The following is a 16,137-nucleotide window of genomic DNA, read 5'->3' as shown; positions in this document are numbered from 1 at the left end:
GTTGGATAGACATGCAAATGATGAGGATGATTTTGTTTAGAACATGGTGAGATTGATAAAAGCTAAGTTTGATAAGAATTAGGGAGAGTGTAATTTGTTGATGGATATTGCTGTGGTATTGGATCTTAGGTGCAAAATGAAAGTGATTGAAAATGCTTTCAAAAAGATATTTGGTCCTCAAGAATCTCGAATGCATGTTGTAAGAGTTCGAGAGGCCTTATATAAGTTATATAGGGAATATGTGGCTAATAGGCAATCTCCTATTACCAATCACAGTGCTGATGTAGGGGTTAGTGGAAAGCCTAGTAGTAGTGGGGTGTCTACAGGGATGACTCTTCTGGTTGGTTAGTATTATTGGGTTTAGTAAACACAATTGATATGGTTGCATCAGAAAAATCAAATTTGGATTGTTATCTAGATGAGGGATGTTAAAAATGTCAAGAAGCTCATGATGCTTTTGATGCTTTAGCTTGGTGGAAATGGAACAGTTCAAAGTATCATGTATTATCTAAGATGCCTCATGATGTACTAGCCATTCCTATCACCCAATGGCATTAGAAGCTAGTTTTAATGTTGGGAGTAGAGTCATCGACACTTATCGAGCTTCATAGTCTCATGAAACAGTCCAAGTCCTATTATGTGTGGATGATTGGTGCCGCAATCTTAATGGATTGAAGAAAGAGAGCAAAGTAAGTTCATTTATTAAATTAATAGAATTTATATTCCTCATTTATTTGTAATTGACCTTATTTTACTCTTAACTTAAACTTTTTTATCTTTCTCTATATGTATTTTAGAGGGATGTTCAACCAATAGAGATTACACTTCCTATACCCCTTCAGCTAAAGTGACTCAGTAGATGTTTGATCATTCAATAGTACAAACAATCCAACTTTTGATAAATTGGCAGGTATATGTATATGTTTTATTGTTTGGAAAATAAAAATTAGGATTAATCAAGAGTTGTATGCTGTTTATGGAGAGTGGCCTGTGGGGTTCAGCTTTGTTGGTTTTTGAGGATGTTAATTGTTAAAGTTTGTAGGTTTTGTTGTGGTTTGGGCCATTTGGCAATTTGCATTTTTCAAGCAACTTAGTGTCTTCACTCTTCATCATCAGGATGTTAACTGTTTATTATGTTGGGTGGCAATTGCTTTATCCTTGTAATATTTACATCATTGGTTAAGTTCTCATTTTCATTGGACAATATTTAGATGCAATTATAATGCATGCTGTATAGAGTAACTATTTCTAAGTTACATTAGGCAGTATCATGAATATTTCCAAGTTACATTAGGTAGTATCATGATTTATCCTTGTAATATTTACACCATTTATAACTCCTGTTGTTTTTTCTCAGTTTCTGAAGGTATCAAGATACACAACCTCAGACTCAAAGTGCATGTTTGCTGTAACAACTTACAAGATGAACATTTTGCTACCATATTCCAAGCTTCCAACAACTCACAAGTCAGAATTGTGTTTGCCAATATATGGTGTTATGCTTTTTGTACATGAATGTGTGGGATGTTTTATGTAACACCTTATTTTTTGAGTATTGTTCTTCTTGAACCTTGATATTAAACTTATGATATCATCATATCAATGTTCTTAAACTTATTATGTCATGCTTTGCAATGTAAATATGTAATTATCTCTTAATTTCATGTAATTAGTGGTTAATTCTTATTTTTTGTCGAATTCAAGCAAATACTCGATTTTGCATCTGGCTACAATCGAGCTTGCTCGAATTCTAGCTAACTTGAGCTCAAGTTCCAATTTGAGCTTCCAACAGTATCATGAGTTCGAGTTTGATTCAGCTTTTTCAAGCTCAATATGGCTCGAGCTCGTTGCTACAATAATCAAGCTTGGCTTGATTAAGCAAAAACTCGACTCAACTCGATTAAACCCCTAGCTGCGGCTGTCCCCTTCACTTCCCAACTCTATTTGCTTCTATAAACTATCGAACTCAAAAAAATATCCCTGCCCTTCACTCTGAACGTTCGAAGCATGACCTTAAAAAATGAGTGTTTTGCTTAAAGCCGAATCACCCATAAGTTTCACCACTCGGTCTCCTAACTTGAATTTCATTACTTGCTTTTTCCAATCAACTTCGGGGCGGTTTTTAAAACATTGCTTTTTATTATGGATATTTAACATCATTATTATGATATATTTTAAATATTTATTTTTAGGCATATATATCACTATTATTGTTATAAATAAATAAAAATATATATTTATTTCTAAAGCTATTTAGGATGACAAATATAACCTACACCATTCTTCAAATTACAAAATAAACTTAAATAGATATTTAATTTATTAAATAAATAATGTAATAAATTTATAAATATATTGAAAAAAAACTTTGAATTTACCACCACCATTAGTCAATCGCCAGTCAACGAGCAATTAACACTAGAATACATGACGCATTTTCGACATTTTATTTTTGCCAGCCAATGAAATGTTGAAGTAATGAAACATTGGATTTTGACATATCGTCACCCTCTGGTCCCGATGGGACCGACAGTGGCGTAACGCACCATTTGTCAAGGTGTTGATAGTCAGATAACCAAATCATAAATTTGCAAATTTGTTAATAGTTAATTAATAAATGATTTATTAATAAAAATTATTTAATTACATTACAAATTTAGAATTATAAAAATATTTTTAAAATTGATAAAATTTATTTTATTAAAATTTCTTTAATTAAGGTTGGTAATGGGTACCCCAATAACCTAAATAAAATGGGTTAAGATTTGGGCATCAATCTCACCCCAATTCTAATTGAGTTGGGTTTGGGGCACCTCAAATGGGTTGAAACCTAAGAGACCCTAACCTATTTATGCATGTTGATTTTTATTCTGAGCTACTATTGCTGAAGTTTCAACGTTTCTTGATTCTCCTTTCAAGGTAGTATGTCGTACAGCTTCTTGTCTAACCGTCGAGTAATTTCTTCCAAATTGAATCAGGTCTTTGCATTTTTTTATACTTATTTTGACTTTCTTTTTTTGAATGAAAGAGATATGTTTAAGAGAGTTACAGCAAGCAAAATCGAAATAAACCCAAAAAAGCCAAATAACCCAAACTAATAGACTCTTGTATTAATATTTCAGCAAGCAAAATACACTAGTAATGAAACTAGCAATTACTACCCACAACACAATCAAATAAATAGCAAAACCAAACAAAAGAATTAAGATAGTGTTGGACTTCGAGGGCAACTCCTCCCTAATTGCTAACTTCGAGGGTTAGCTAGCTCCTCCCGAATTTCCTATATTCTTCTCTCTTCTAATCTACTCGCTCTCTCTCTCTCTATCCCTCTCCATAATTGAATTCCTTTGCTATCACACCCAACGCCACCTGTCCCAACCAAAACTCATGGAAGTTTCTGTAACATCCCCTCAATCCACTACTTACACCTATTCCTTTTTCCTACACCTCATCATCCAGGTCTCATCATTACACTCCCAAGTAGTACCACCTTGCCCTCAAACTGGGAAGATGGAAATGGTTACTTGACACCATCCTGCTTCCACTCTTTCAAACCCTCCTCTTCCTCATCTTCTTCATCCACCAAAAGCACTTGGAACACTTTTGTCCGCAGCGGTGTCAGAGAAAATTTGGCATCACATCGGAAGCAAGGGCCTTTTTTTTTTTTTTTTGAATCTCATCTTCTGTCATTCGTAAAAACTGGGTTAAAGTAAGGGTCGTTACACGAATGTGCTTTTTGATGACTGGTGGTAAGAGCGGTGCTCGATTGTTTGTCATCCTATGATTGGTCACTGTCAAGGAGTTCGGAATCTCGGCTGGCTAGATGGTTGTGTTTGGGTTAATGGATGGACCTAGTCCATTTTTATCTGATGTCATGTCAAGGAGTACTGAATATCCGGTGGCTAGAGTGGTTTGTGGTTGGTTAAATGGGATGACCCTAGTCCCATTTTCTATTGACCTGATTGCTCTACCCAACCCAAACTAGTTGCATTAAAACCTTTGCCCAGTCCTATCTATTAAATTAAACCCTTGACACAACCATTTTCAGTGACTAAACCCTCAGCCCAAATTCTCTAATGACCCAAGCCATGCCCATGACTAAGCCATTTAGCCCAAACTTCAACTCTTCTAAAGCCCAATTTTATCCTCTATATTCTGTGCCAATTCAATAAGTTGATCAATGAATTAGGCTGGCCCAATCTCACCTCAGCCTTAATATCAGGTTTCAGCCCATTACTAGCAACCCAAAAGTATCTTCTTTTTCTTCATTTAACATGGCTGAGATAACCTCAAACTCTCTCCGATGTTCCTCCACCTCTTGTAGATGTTGAATACCCAACAAGGCTTCATAAGGTCCTCCTTCTTGAGAGCAGTTAAATCATTGCAATAGGGCTAATTTGAGGGTTGTCCAGGAAGTCACTAAAGCCTATGATTAAATCTATTGAAACTAATTAACAGCCTCTCCGTTCATACAGTTGTTGTCGTTGGTAAATTTCATCATTAGAAATCCCAATGATGTGAAGTATCATTCCGTCGGAATAAGCCTCTTAGGATCTTGCAAGTGAAAAGGGAAGTTCAAGTTTCGTTCCCCTCTTTTTGCACAGTAATGCCCCAAATCATTGTACCCTTTTCCTCTGTTTGATTTCCTAGTCCAATTGTGAATAGTTCCTGATGACTTTGAAACTTCGGCGATTTCTCTCAATCTCTTCGCCTTACTTCTTTTTCATCTTTCTCTCATCCAAGCTCGCATTTCAACTAAACTTTTGATGTTACCTATCTCTCTTTCAACGTTTTCTATTATGCTTCCATCTCGTACCAACCATCCTAACTGAACTGCTCTGATACCAATTGATAGATACCTCTCCCAACTCAGCCAACCACAATGGAAACAACAAGCAAAATTGAAATAAACCCAGAAAAGCCAATAACCCAGAAACTAATAGACTCTTGTATAATATTTTAGCAAGCAAAATACACTAGTAATGAAACTAGTAATTATTACAACAACATAGTCAAATAAACAGCAAAACTGAAACAAAAGAAATTAAGATAGTGTTGGACTTTGAGGGCTAGCTTTCCTTAATTGTAACTTCGAGGGTAGCTCCTCCCAAATTTCCTATATTTTCTCCTCCAATCTGCTCTCTCCCTCTCTTTTTATCCCCCGCTCGCTCTCTCCCACAACTGAATTCTTTTGTGTACCAACCCCCAATTGCACTTGTCCCAGCATAAACCCATAAATTTCCCAACATCCCCTTAATCCACTACTTGCCACCTTATTTCCCTTTTCCTAAACCTATCATCTGGGGTCATCATTACCCTCCCAAGCATTAGCACCTTGTCCTCAAGGTGGGAAGATAAAATGGTTAACTTGACACCACTCTCGCTCCTCCGCTCTTTCACACCCTCACTTCCCCATCTTCTTCATCCACCAAAGCACTGGAACTGCTATTCTCGCACGTGGTGTCTTAGAGAGAATTGGCATCACATTAGAAGCAAAAGGTCTTTCTTTTTTTTTCTTGAATTCATCTTCACACTTTGTTAGAAACCTCTTATACTCAACCTGCTTAGTCACTCAACACAACAAGAATATCACTGAAATACCTCTGATATATTAATAGTAAATTCCCAACACACTGCAAGTTTGATATCAATAGAACATTCACAAATTAACAAACCAGAAAAGAAAGTAAATTGACAAGAAGAAAAAAAGATAACCAACTAGCTTCAAGGCTAGTACCTCCCTAATCCAAAATTCCCTTTTAATTTTTCAGTTGCCCAAACATTCCTTGTCAACCCTTTTAAGCTACAAATCTCTCACTTAACAGAATTCCCTTAAACAATCTGTAGACGACATCCCAATACCTTACAGCACTAATATGCAATTTAGGACCATCCTTTGTTTGGTAAATCCTACCCCATCCTCTACTCACTCTCCTACTTTCCTATGTAGACATGCATGTAGAGTTCTCATCATTACTCCCCCCAAAGAGAGCCACCTTGCCTTCAAGGTGAACAAGGAAATTGAATATCAATATTGGTGAAGTCCTCATAGTGTTCTCATAAGTGGGCACCTTCTATTTGATTACTAAAGGAGTTACAAGTTTGCAACACTTCTTCCAGTTCGAATCATAAAACAAATCCTCATCTAATGCTTCGGAAGGGGTTGGCATTAGGCGTGGGTACTTGCTTTTTTTGAGCTACGAGACATGGAAAACATCATGGATGCAAGCTTCTAGTACTTTAAGCGGTAGGCCACTGTGCCATCTTTATAGCTACAAAGGTTATAAAAGCAGGGGCTTAGTTTTTCATTGTAATGTTTAGCCAAGGAGCAAAGATGGTAGGGTGTGACTTCAAGTAGACTAAATCCCAATTTCCAAACTAACTTCTCTTTACTTGTGATCTACATATCACTTCATACAACCTTGGGCTTTGATAAAGATTATATTTCAAGCTTCCAAAATGACATTGAGAGTTCCAACTGATGGTTACGTATCTACTATAGATCCATGATATGAAAGTTTAAAGATAATCATGGATCACGACCATAAAGTGCCTTAAAGGGGTCATACCAACGGAGCTATTGTATGTTGTATTGAACCAAAATTTAGCCCAGAATTCATTTTGGCCAATGTTGTGGCTGATGTCTCACAAAAAATCGAAGGTATGTTATACACATCATTAACCACTTCCAATTATCCATCCATTGCAGGTGGTAGGCCGAACTCATGCAAAGTTGTGTTCCCGACTGTTACAAATTCATCCCCAAAGTGACGACAATATTGATCGCGATTAAGACAATCAATTGTGGAAACCCAGTAACCTCACAATCTCCTTAATGAATAGTGCCATTGCATCCTTAGCGTGTGTACAGGTGCTTTAGAAGCAAAAAGTGGTTGTATTTGGTCAACCTATCAACAACCACCAAGATATTGTCGATATTTTTGACTTTTAGAAGACCCGTGATGAAATCCATATAAATTTTCCATACCAATGCTGGCACAGGTAGAGGTTGTAAAATCTAGCCGGACTCGACGCTTGATACTTACTTTGTTGGCAAATAGAACAGACTTGGCATACTCATGAACATCATTTTTCATACCCTTCCATAAAACCACATGGTGGAGCCATTTATACATGCTGAAAAATCCTGGGTGATGGCCAAGTGGTGACAAATGAAACTCATGTAGGAGTTGGAATATGGGCCCTTCCTTGGTAAGACCAATCAATCATGATAAAGGGATGGCTCTCGCCAATTATACGATAAACCACATTAGGATTGATAATAGTCTTGTATAATACCCTACAACTTGTTATCTTGTGAACAGCTCCCTCAAGTTCTTCCAATCCAACATATAACTCACCGACAATCTGTGAAGTTCACCCATTTCCCCTCTCCTAAACAAAGCTTGGCCGCTCTATTCTCTATTTCGGCTTGGATCACAAAATCAATCAAGTAGCTTCACAACCCATTTGTATTGGTTTCACCACTAATCATTGTTCCATAAGAAAATAAACTCGCTGATGTTCTAATGATGAAATGTCGACCCAATAAATAATGGCGCCATTTGAAACCATCACAATGCCATCAATTCTCTTTCGTAAACCAACTTAAGATTGGATTGGAAAGAAAACTCTTTGCTCAAAAAACATTTCTTTTTGTTAGCCACCAACTGATTTTCTTCAAGTATCAATGGGTGTTTCAAATGTTGGAGGTGATCCTCTCTCGGTTACTTAAACCAAGATATTCAAAGAATACTAAAATGAACCCACAAATAAGGTGGATGCATTCTTAAGGCTTGGAAAGTAGTCGATGTGTTGGTAAGCTGAAAGGCATGACTAGAAATTCATAACATCTCTCATGTGTTCGAAATGTCATTTTGTGTACCCTCATCCTTAACCGAATCTGATGGTATCCCAACTTTAGATCCAACTTAGAAAAAATGTTAGCACACCCAGTCATCAAAAAAACTCATCCACCACAGGAATAGGAAATTTATCCGGAACCGTCATTTGTTTAGAGCCTTATAATCCACACAAACCTTCATCCCCCATCTTTTTTTTTTTTTTTTAACTAGTAACACCGAGCTAGAAAAGGGACTAAGGCTGGGTTTTACAATTCCTAAGGCTATCATCACCACCCATAATCTCTCAATTTCATTCTTTTGGTAGTAGGGTTAACATAGGGTGGTGTTGGGGTTAGGTACCGAAAAGGAGTCTAATGGAATGATCCTGTTCCTAGGTTGTGGTAACCCCAAAGAGGACTAAACACTAACTAAAATTGGTCCAAGATTGATGGTCTAGATTGATAATAGTGGGCTGACTAGGGGTGAAACCCGAGCCAAGCCGCTTGGAGCAGATCGAGCTCGGCTAATGGATTATTCAAATTCACTCGACAAAGACAGAGATCTGGCTATTACAGTGTCAACCGAATTTAATCAACGGCTACTCCTATTGAAGCTCGCGAGCTTGAGCCAGCTCACATGTTTATTTGCAAGTTTTAAATGTATAGGGGCCATATGAATATGTTATATTTAGTTTTAAAAAGTTGCAAATCCACCCCATTCAATAAACTAAATAAAAATGACTAACCACACCTTAAATCCCTAATTCTAAATCAAATTACAAACCCTAACCCCATAAATCTGTCCCTATTACCTTGTTCTCGGCTCAACGTCATTTTCTAGTCGTTATTTTCCCTCTCCATTGATGCATTATGCTTCAACTTCTTCTCCTCGCTTTCGTTTCATTGTCTCAATCACTCTCAAACGCTCAACCTCTCAAACCACTCTCACTTTCAGTCTTAACTCTAACTCTCAACCTTTTAATGTCAATCTCGCCTCAATGGACTCTCACAGTGGGGTAGTTATCGGAGAAGTGGGAGATTGATTCATTAAGTGGTTCTAAGGTAGAGGAGCTAGGTAGCTTGCTTCTTCTTTGAGTTGAATATGGAGTATTATGAACTTTCAAGTTTCAAGTAGTATTTCTATAGGTGTAGCTGTGTGGGGTGAAAGATTGGTTCTATTATGTTACGTCTGTACCAGGTACATCATTGCCAATCATGGTGACTGGTGAAGGAAATTAGTAAATAAATGAGTTTCTTACTTTGGGTTGTTGAAAGTCTGATGGCATTATTGTCATGGTGAATGAAGCTAAGGCCATTTTGCTGGTTTGCTTCTGGTTCAGTTCTTTATCAACAGAGGTTGACGGATAAATATATAGAAACTCCCAACTATGCGTTTTTACTTTAATTTTTTTTGGGACTTTGATAATTTGCAAACGTTGAGTTCAAAACTCAGATGATATTTATGAATTCAAACTCGAGAGTCACGACTGAAGCTGTATAATTTGGGTTGTTTTATTGCTGATAAAATTGTCATTGTGTAGGAAGCTGCTATTAAAATCTCCTCCAGGACTCCTCTAAAAAGGGTGGTCAAGAATCAAGATTCATTAGTGGCACAAGCACAACCAAGGGTGAGCATTCGGTAAAACTTAATGATTTTGAGTTTGTGTTTTATCTCCAATTGATTCTGAAGATTGTTGATTCTGAAAGAGTTGAGATTATAATCAGTAAAAGAGAGTCTTTTATGTTTATTATATGTTGATTAAATAAATCAGATTTGGAATTTGTGTGATCGGTCTTGTTGTTTATTTGTATGTTGATTAAATAAAATCAGATTTGGAATGTGTGATGGTAACTCTTGTATGTTTATCTATATGTTGATTAAATAAAATCGATTTGGAATTTGTGTGATGATGGTGCTATGTTGTGTGCCTTAATGAACTTTTAATTTTTTAATTTTTTTCCCTTTAGCTGGGTGTTAGGTTTTGATATTTCCAATACTAATAGTGTTATATTTTCCCTTATAGGTATGGATTCCTCATCTGGTTCTTATGCCCGTTGGATGAACACTTAGTTGAGGTTCAAATTGAGACCACAAACACAACCCCACAACAATAGGACGAAGTTGAAACGAAACAGAGCTAAGACATTGCATCTGGAATGAATTTACAGAGGTGGTTCTACTCCATGGTACAAAAAGGCAGAATGCAACCATTGTAAAGCCAGACTGGCCATAATGTACCAAGCACTAATCAATTTTCTAGACATCTGAATGTGTGTTACGGCGAATGGTGGCCATGAGATAGCAACAACAAATTAATTTTCCCCATCCGATTCTGTATGGGGCAAATTGAGATGTCAACTCAATAGATGGGAAGTTTGATATGACAGTTATAAGGGATGTGGCAATTGGGTGCTTATGCATGAGCAACCATTCACAATTGGGAGGAAGACGGTTTAAACAAATTGTTAAAGTATCGAAGCCTTGTTGGGAAAGGATATCGCGTATACTAGTAAAAATGATTGTGTGAAGGTGATGATATGGAAAAGAAAAAAGTTGAAAAGTGTTGATAAAAAAGTTTGACGATTGATTTTGGAATTCAGGCAACCGAAGATTGAATACATGGTTCTAACGAGGCATTGGATAGATTCTAGTTGGAGGTTGACAAGCATGTGCTCAGTTTTGTCATTTACCTCTCCCCGGGGTGGGATTCAGATTGCGATTGTATATTAGAGTGTTTAAGGGAATGGGGGATGAAAACAAGGTCTTCACGATCTCAGTTGATAACGCCTCAAGTAATGATGTGCATTAATATAATGGTGCAAGATGGTTTACTAGATGGCAATTAAGCCTAGGTCTCAGCCCTCAATTAAGAGCGTTTTAGCCAGAAAAGAAGCTAAGTGGAGAGTGGACATGGCTGTTGCAAGGTTATTTTATGATTCTTGCATCCCAATTAATGTTATTAATTCAATTTATTTTCAACCTATGGTGGATGCTATAACTGCAATTGGTCCTGGGTATAAAATCCCAACATATCATAATTTGCATGTAAATTTATTGAGAGATGCTAGGAAAGAAGTGCAGTTACTTGTTGATGGTTATAAGAAAACTTGGGAGGATGTTGGATGTACTTTAATGGCTGATGGTTGGACAGATAATTCACATAGGTTGCTGATTAATTTTCTAGTGTACTGTCCTAAAGGATTGTGTTTTGTGAAATCAGTGGATGCTTCAGATATTGTAAAGGATGCTACAATATTGTTTAGCTTGTTTGAGGAAATAGCTTTATGGGTCGGACCAAACAATATTGTCCATCTTGTCACTAACAATGGAGCAAATTATAAAGTTGTTAGAAGAATGTTGTCAGAAAAATATAGCAGTACTACTTGGTCTCCTTGTGCAGCACATTGCGTTAATTTTATGTTGAAAGACATAGCTGAGATGAGTCACATAGTTAACCTTTTGGAACGTGCATCTGAGCTTACAAAGTTTGTGTGTAATCATTCCTTTATGCTAGCTTTGTTAAGGGAAAAATAGGTTATATACCTTTACCTCATATGTTTATAATTTACATTGTCAAATCATATTATATATGTACATTTTTTAATAATTTACTAAGTACTAACATCTGTTGTCTATCACTTGAATAGGTTTGGATAGAAATTATACACCCAGGTGCAACCCGTTTTGCCACAACCTTCATTGCATTGAGCAGCCTACATCAGCACAAACATGACTTGGAATCTACAGTGACAGATAGAACTTTTGTGGAGTCTCGATGTGCAAAAACTAATAAAGGCAAAGCCTTTATTTCCATAGTTCTAGATAACTAATTTTGGGATGACATTGGTATAATTACCAAAGTTGTGAGTCCATTGATGCATATGCTCCAAATTTTAGACTCATATGAGAGGCCTTCAATAGGATATGTGTATGATGGCATGTATAGAACGAGGATGGGGATCAAGAAGTTGTTTAAGAATAGGAAAATCTTGTACAAGCTTTATACAACAATTATTAAGATGCGTTGGGATAGGATGTTGCGCCGTGATATCCATGCAGCAGCATATTATTTGAATCCTGCTTTTAAATATGACGATGATACTTTTTCCAAAAAACCTGAGGTCATGTATGGTTTCCTTGACACTATTGACAATAAAGCAAGTGCATTCAAAATTAGCAAGACAACGTTACTGGAAGAGAGTAGATTATATCGAGACCGTCTAGAAAGCTTTTCTCGTGAGCTTGCTCTTCAAACTTGCAAAACTACACGGCCGGGTATGTAATAGTTATTAAATATTAACTTTTTAAGTCTAATTTTTAAGTTATGAAATTGTGTTTATTTCTTATGTAATTTATACTTTATTCTAATTAGATGAATGGTGGACGACATTTGGATTTAGTGCTCCAAATTTGCAAAAGTTTGCAATCAAAATTCTAAGTCAAACTTCGGCCTCTTCTAGATGTGAGCGAAATTGGAGTGTTTTTTAACGCATACATACTAAAAAGAGGAACAGATTGGAGCATCCATGGTTAAATGATTTGGTTTTCACTCATTATAACTTACGTTTGCAAAATATGTATAAAGCCTTCTTCATTTTGTTATTCTTATTGATGTCTTTATTGGTCATGATTTGAACATTTAATTATGTTAGTTCAGGAGTTGTTACAAGAAAATTACTTATAATCCTGTTGATTATGAGAGTATTGATAAAACTGCATGGTGGATAGTTGATGAGGAAGAGGAGGTTGGTGAGCTTAATTATGATGAATTGGAACAATCATTATATGGAGAAGGAGCTATTCTTGTAGATGGTGGTGATCACCCTTCTTATTATGACTCAACAGATGCTTCAGAAGGTTGTTTTCAATTTTTTAAGCAATTTCAATTTGGTAGTAGCTACTTTATATTCAGTTAGTTTTAATGAGAAGATTTAACTTATGGTTTTCCTTTTTTGCTAGAATTTTTTGTAGATGATGTTGCCGATGTTACTAATGATGACAATCATCTGTGAGATGATGTGTGAACTGTAAATTTTAATTGAGGATGGAATGATGGATTGAAGACCATTGGGTGAAAATGATTTTTTGTTAGAATATTGAAGTGTTGAAAGAAGTCAAAAACTATTATATTATGTGATTTCTTCCTTTAATTTGTTATTTTGATTTGTAATTTGTTGTATTACTGATGTAATGATGTTTGATGATGCTTTGCTAAGGTCTTTTTATTCAGGAGTTTATGATTTGGATTCAAATTCAGCAATTTTGCATTCTGTGAACAGTAACATTGCTGATGTCACCGGTCGACCCGGGACCCGGCCAGCTCGCCGGGTTTTGTCCCGGGTCGGTTTTTAAAACATTGCTTTTTATTATGGATATTTAACATCATTATTATGATATATTTTAAAATATTTATTTTTAGGCATAATTATCACTATTATTGTTATAAATAAATAAAAATATATATTTTATTTCTAAAGCTATTTTAGGATGACAAATATAACCTACACCATTCTTCAAATTACAAAATAAACTTAAATAGATATTTAATTTATTAAATAAATAATGTAATAAATTTATAAATATATTGAAAAAAACTTTGAATTTACCACCACCATTAGTCAATTGCCAGTCAACGAGCAATTAACACTAGAATACATGACGCATTTTCGACATTTTATTTTTGCCAGCCAAATGAAATGTTGAAGTCCAATGAAACATTGGATTTTGACATATCGTCACCCTCTGGTCCCGATGGGACCGACAGTGGCGTAAACGCACCATTTGTCAAGGTGTTGATAGTCAGATAACCAAATCATAAATTTGCAAATTTGTTAATAGTTAATTAATAAATGATTTATTTAATAAAAATTATTTAATTACATTACAAATTTAGAATTATAAAAATATTTTTAAAATTGATAAAATTTATTTTATAAATATTTTCTTAATTAAGGTTGGTAATGGGTACCCCAAACCTAACCTAAATAAAATGGGTTAAGATTTGGGCAATCCAATCTCACCCCAATTCTAATTGAGTTGGGTTTGGGGCACCTCAAATGGGTTGAAACCTAAGAGACCCTAACCTATTTATGCATGTTGATTTTTATTCTGAGCTACTATTGCTGAAGTTTCAACGTTTCTTGATTCTCCTTTCAAGGTAGTATGTCGTACAGCTTCTTGTCTAACCGTCGAGTAATTTCTTCCAAATTTGGAATCGGGTCTTTGCATTTTTTTATACTTATTTTGACTTTTCTTTTTTTGAATGAAGGAAGATAATGTTTTAAGAGAGTTACAGCAAGCAAAATCGAAATAAACCCAAAAAAGCCAAATAACCCATAAACTAATAGACTCTTGTATTAATATTTCAGCAAGCAAAATACACTAGTAATGAAACTAGCAATTACTACCCAACAACACAATCAAATAAATAGCAAAACTCAAACAAAAGAAATTAAGATAGTGCTGGACTTCGAGGGCCAACTCCTCCCTAATTGCTAACTTCGAGGGTTAGCTAGCTCCTCCCGAATTTCCTTATATTCTTCTCTCTTCTAATCTACTCTCTCTCTCTCTCTCTCCCTCTCCATAATTGAATTCCTTTGCTATCCCAACCCCCAATCGCCACCTGTCCCAACCAAAACTCATGGAAGTTTCCTGTCAACATCCCCTCAATCCACTACTTACTACCTATTTCCCTTTTCCTACACCCTCATCATCCAGGTCTCATCATTACACTCCCAAGTAGTACCACCTTGCCCTCAAACTGGGAAGATGGAAATGGTTTACTTGACACCATCCTGCTCTTCCACTCTTTCACCACCCTCCTCTTCCTCATCTTCTTCATCCACCAAAAGCACTTGGAACTACTTTTGTCCGCAGCGGTGTCCCGGATAAAATTTGGCATCACATCGGAAGCAAGGGCCTTTTTTTTTTTTTTGAATCTCATCTTCTGTCATTCGTAAAAAACTGGGTTAAAGTCAAAGGGTCGTTACACGAATGTGCTGTTGTTTTGATGACTGGTGGTAAGAGCGGTGCTCGATTGTTTGTCATCCTATGATTGGCTCACTGTCAAGGAGTTACTGGAATATCTCGGCTGGCTAGAGTGGTTTGTGTTTTGGGTTAAATGGGACTGGACCCTAGTCCCATTTTCTATCCTATGATTGGCTCACTGTCAAGGAGTTACTAGAATATCTCGGTTGGCTAGAGTGGTTTGTGTTTTGGTTAAATGGGATTGGACCCTAGTCCCATTTTCTATTGACCTGATTGCTCTACCCAACCCAAACTCAGTTGCATTAAAACCTTTGCCCAGTCCATTATCTATTAAATTAAACCCTTGACCCAAACCATTTTCAGCTGAACTAAACCCTCAGCCCAATCCATTCTCTAATGACCCAAGCCATGCCCATGACTAAGCCCATTTAGCCCAAACTTCAACTCTTCTAAAGCCCAATTTTTATCCTCTATATTCTGTGCCAATTCAATAAGTTGTATCAATGAATTAGGCTGGCCCAATCTCACCTCAGCCTTAATATCAGGTTTCAGCCCATTTACATAAGCAACCCATAAAGTATCTTCTTTTTCTTCATTTAACATGGTTGAGATAACCTCAAACTCTCTCCGATGTTCCTCCACCTCTTGTAGATGTTGAATACCCAACAAGGCTTCATAAGGTCCTCCTTCTTGAGAGCAGTTAAATCATTGCAATAGGGCTAATTTGAGGGTTGTCCAGGAAGTCACTAAAGCCTATGATTAAATCTATTGAAACTAATTAACAGCCTCTCCGTTCATACAGATTGTTGTCGTTGGTAACTTTTCATCATTAGAAATCCCAATGATGTTGAAGTATCATTCCGCTTGGAATAAGCATCCATATGGATCTTTGCAAGTGAAAATGGGAAGTTCAAGTTTCCGTTCCCCTCTTTTTGCACAGTAATGCCCCAAATCATTGTACCCTCTTTCCTCTGTTTGATTTCCTAGTCTCCAATTGTGAATAGTTCCAGATGACTTTGAAACTTCTGGCGATTTCTCTCAATCTCTTCGCCTTACTTCTTTTTCATCTTTCGTTCTCATCCAAGCTCGCATTTCAACTAAACGCTTTTTGATGTTACCTATCTCTCTTTCAACGTTTTCTATTATAGCTTCCATTCTCGTACCAACCATCCTACAGCTGAACTGCTCTGATACCAATTGATAGATACCTCTCCCAACTCAGCCAACCACAACGGAAACAACAAGCAAAATTGAAATAAACCCAGAAAAGCCAAATAACCCAGAAACTAATAGACTCTTGTATTAA

The 16,137-nt window shown here is 36.4% G+C and overlaps 1 protein-coding gene across 1 annotated transcript; it reads left to right on the top strand.

Moving 5' to 3' along the window:
- The first annotated feature begins 10,679 nt into the window (after window positions 1–10,679).
- On the top strand, window positions 10,680–12,856 carry LOC116131387. The gene is made up of 6 exons (XM_031417035.1): window positions 10,680–11,333; window positions 11,492–11,639; window positions 11,742–12,119; window positions 12,217–12,262; window positions 12,502–12,701; window positions 12,816–12,856. The coding sequence occupies exons 1-6, from the start codon at window positions 10,680–10,682 to the stop codon at window positions 12,854–12,856; spliced, it is 1,467 nt and encodes a 488-aa protein (XP_031272895.1).
- Window positions 12,857–16,137: the final 3,281 nt, after the last annotated feature.

This window comes from Pistacia vera, unplaced genomic scaffold, assembly GCF_008641045.1.
Source record: "Pistacia vera cultivar Batoury unplaced genomic scaffold, PisVer_v2 Contig233, whole genome shotgun sequence".
Lineage (NCBI taxonomy): Eukaryota > Viridiplantae > Streptophyta > Magnoliopsida > Sapindales > Anacardiaceae > Pistacia > Pistacia vera.
Note: the sequence above shows the minus strand (reverse complement) of the source record. Positions and strands in the feature narration are given on the sequence as shown.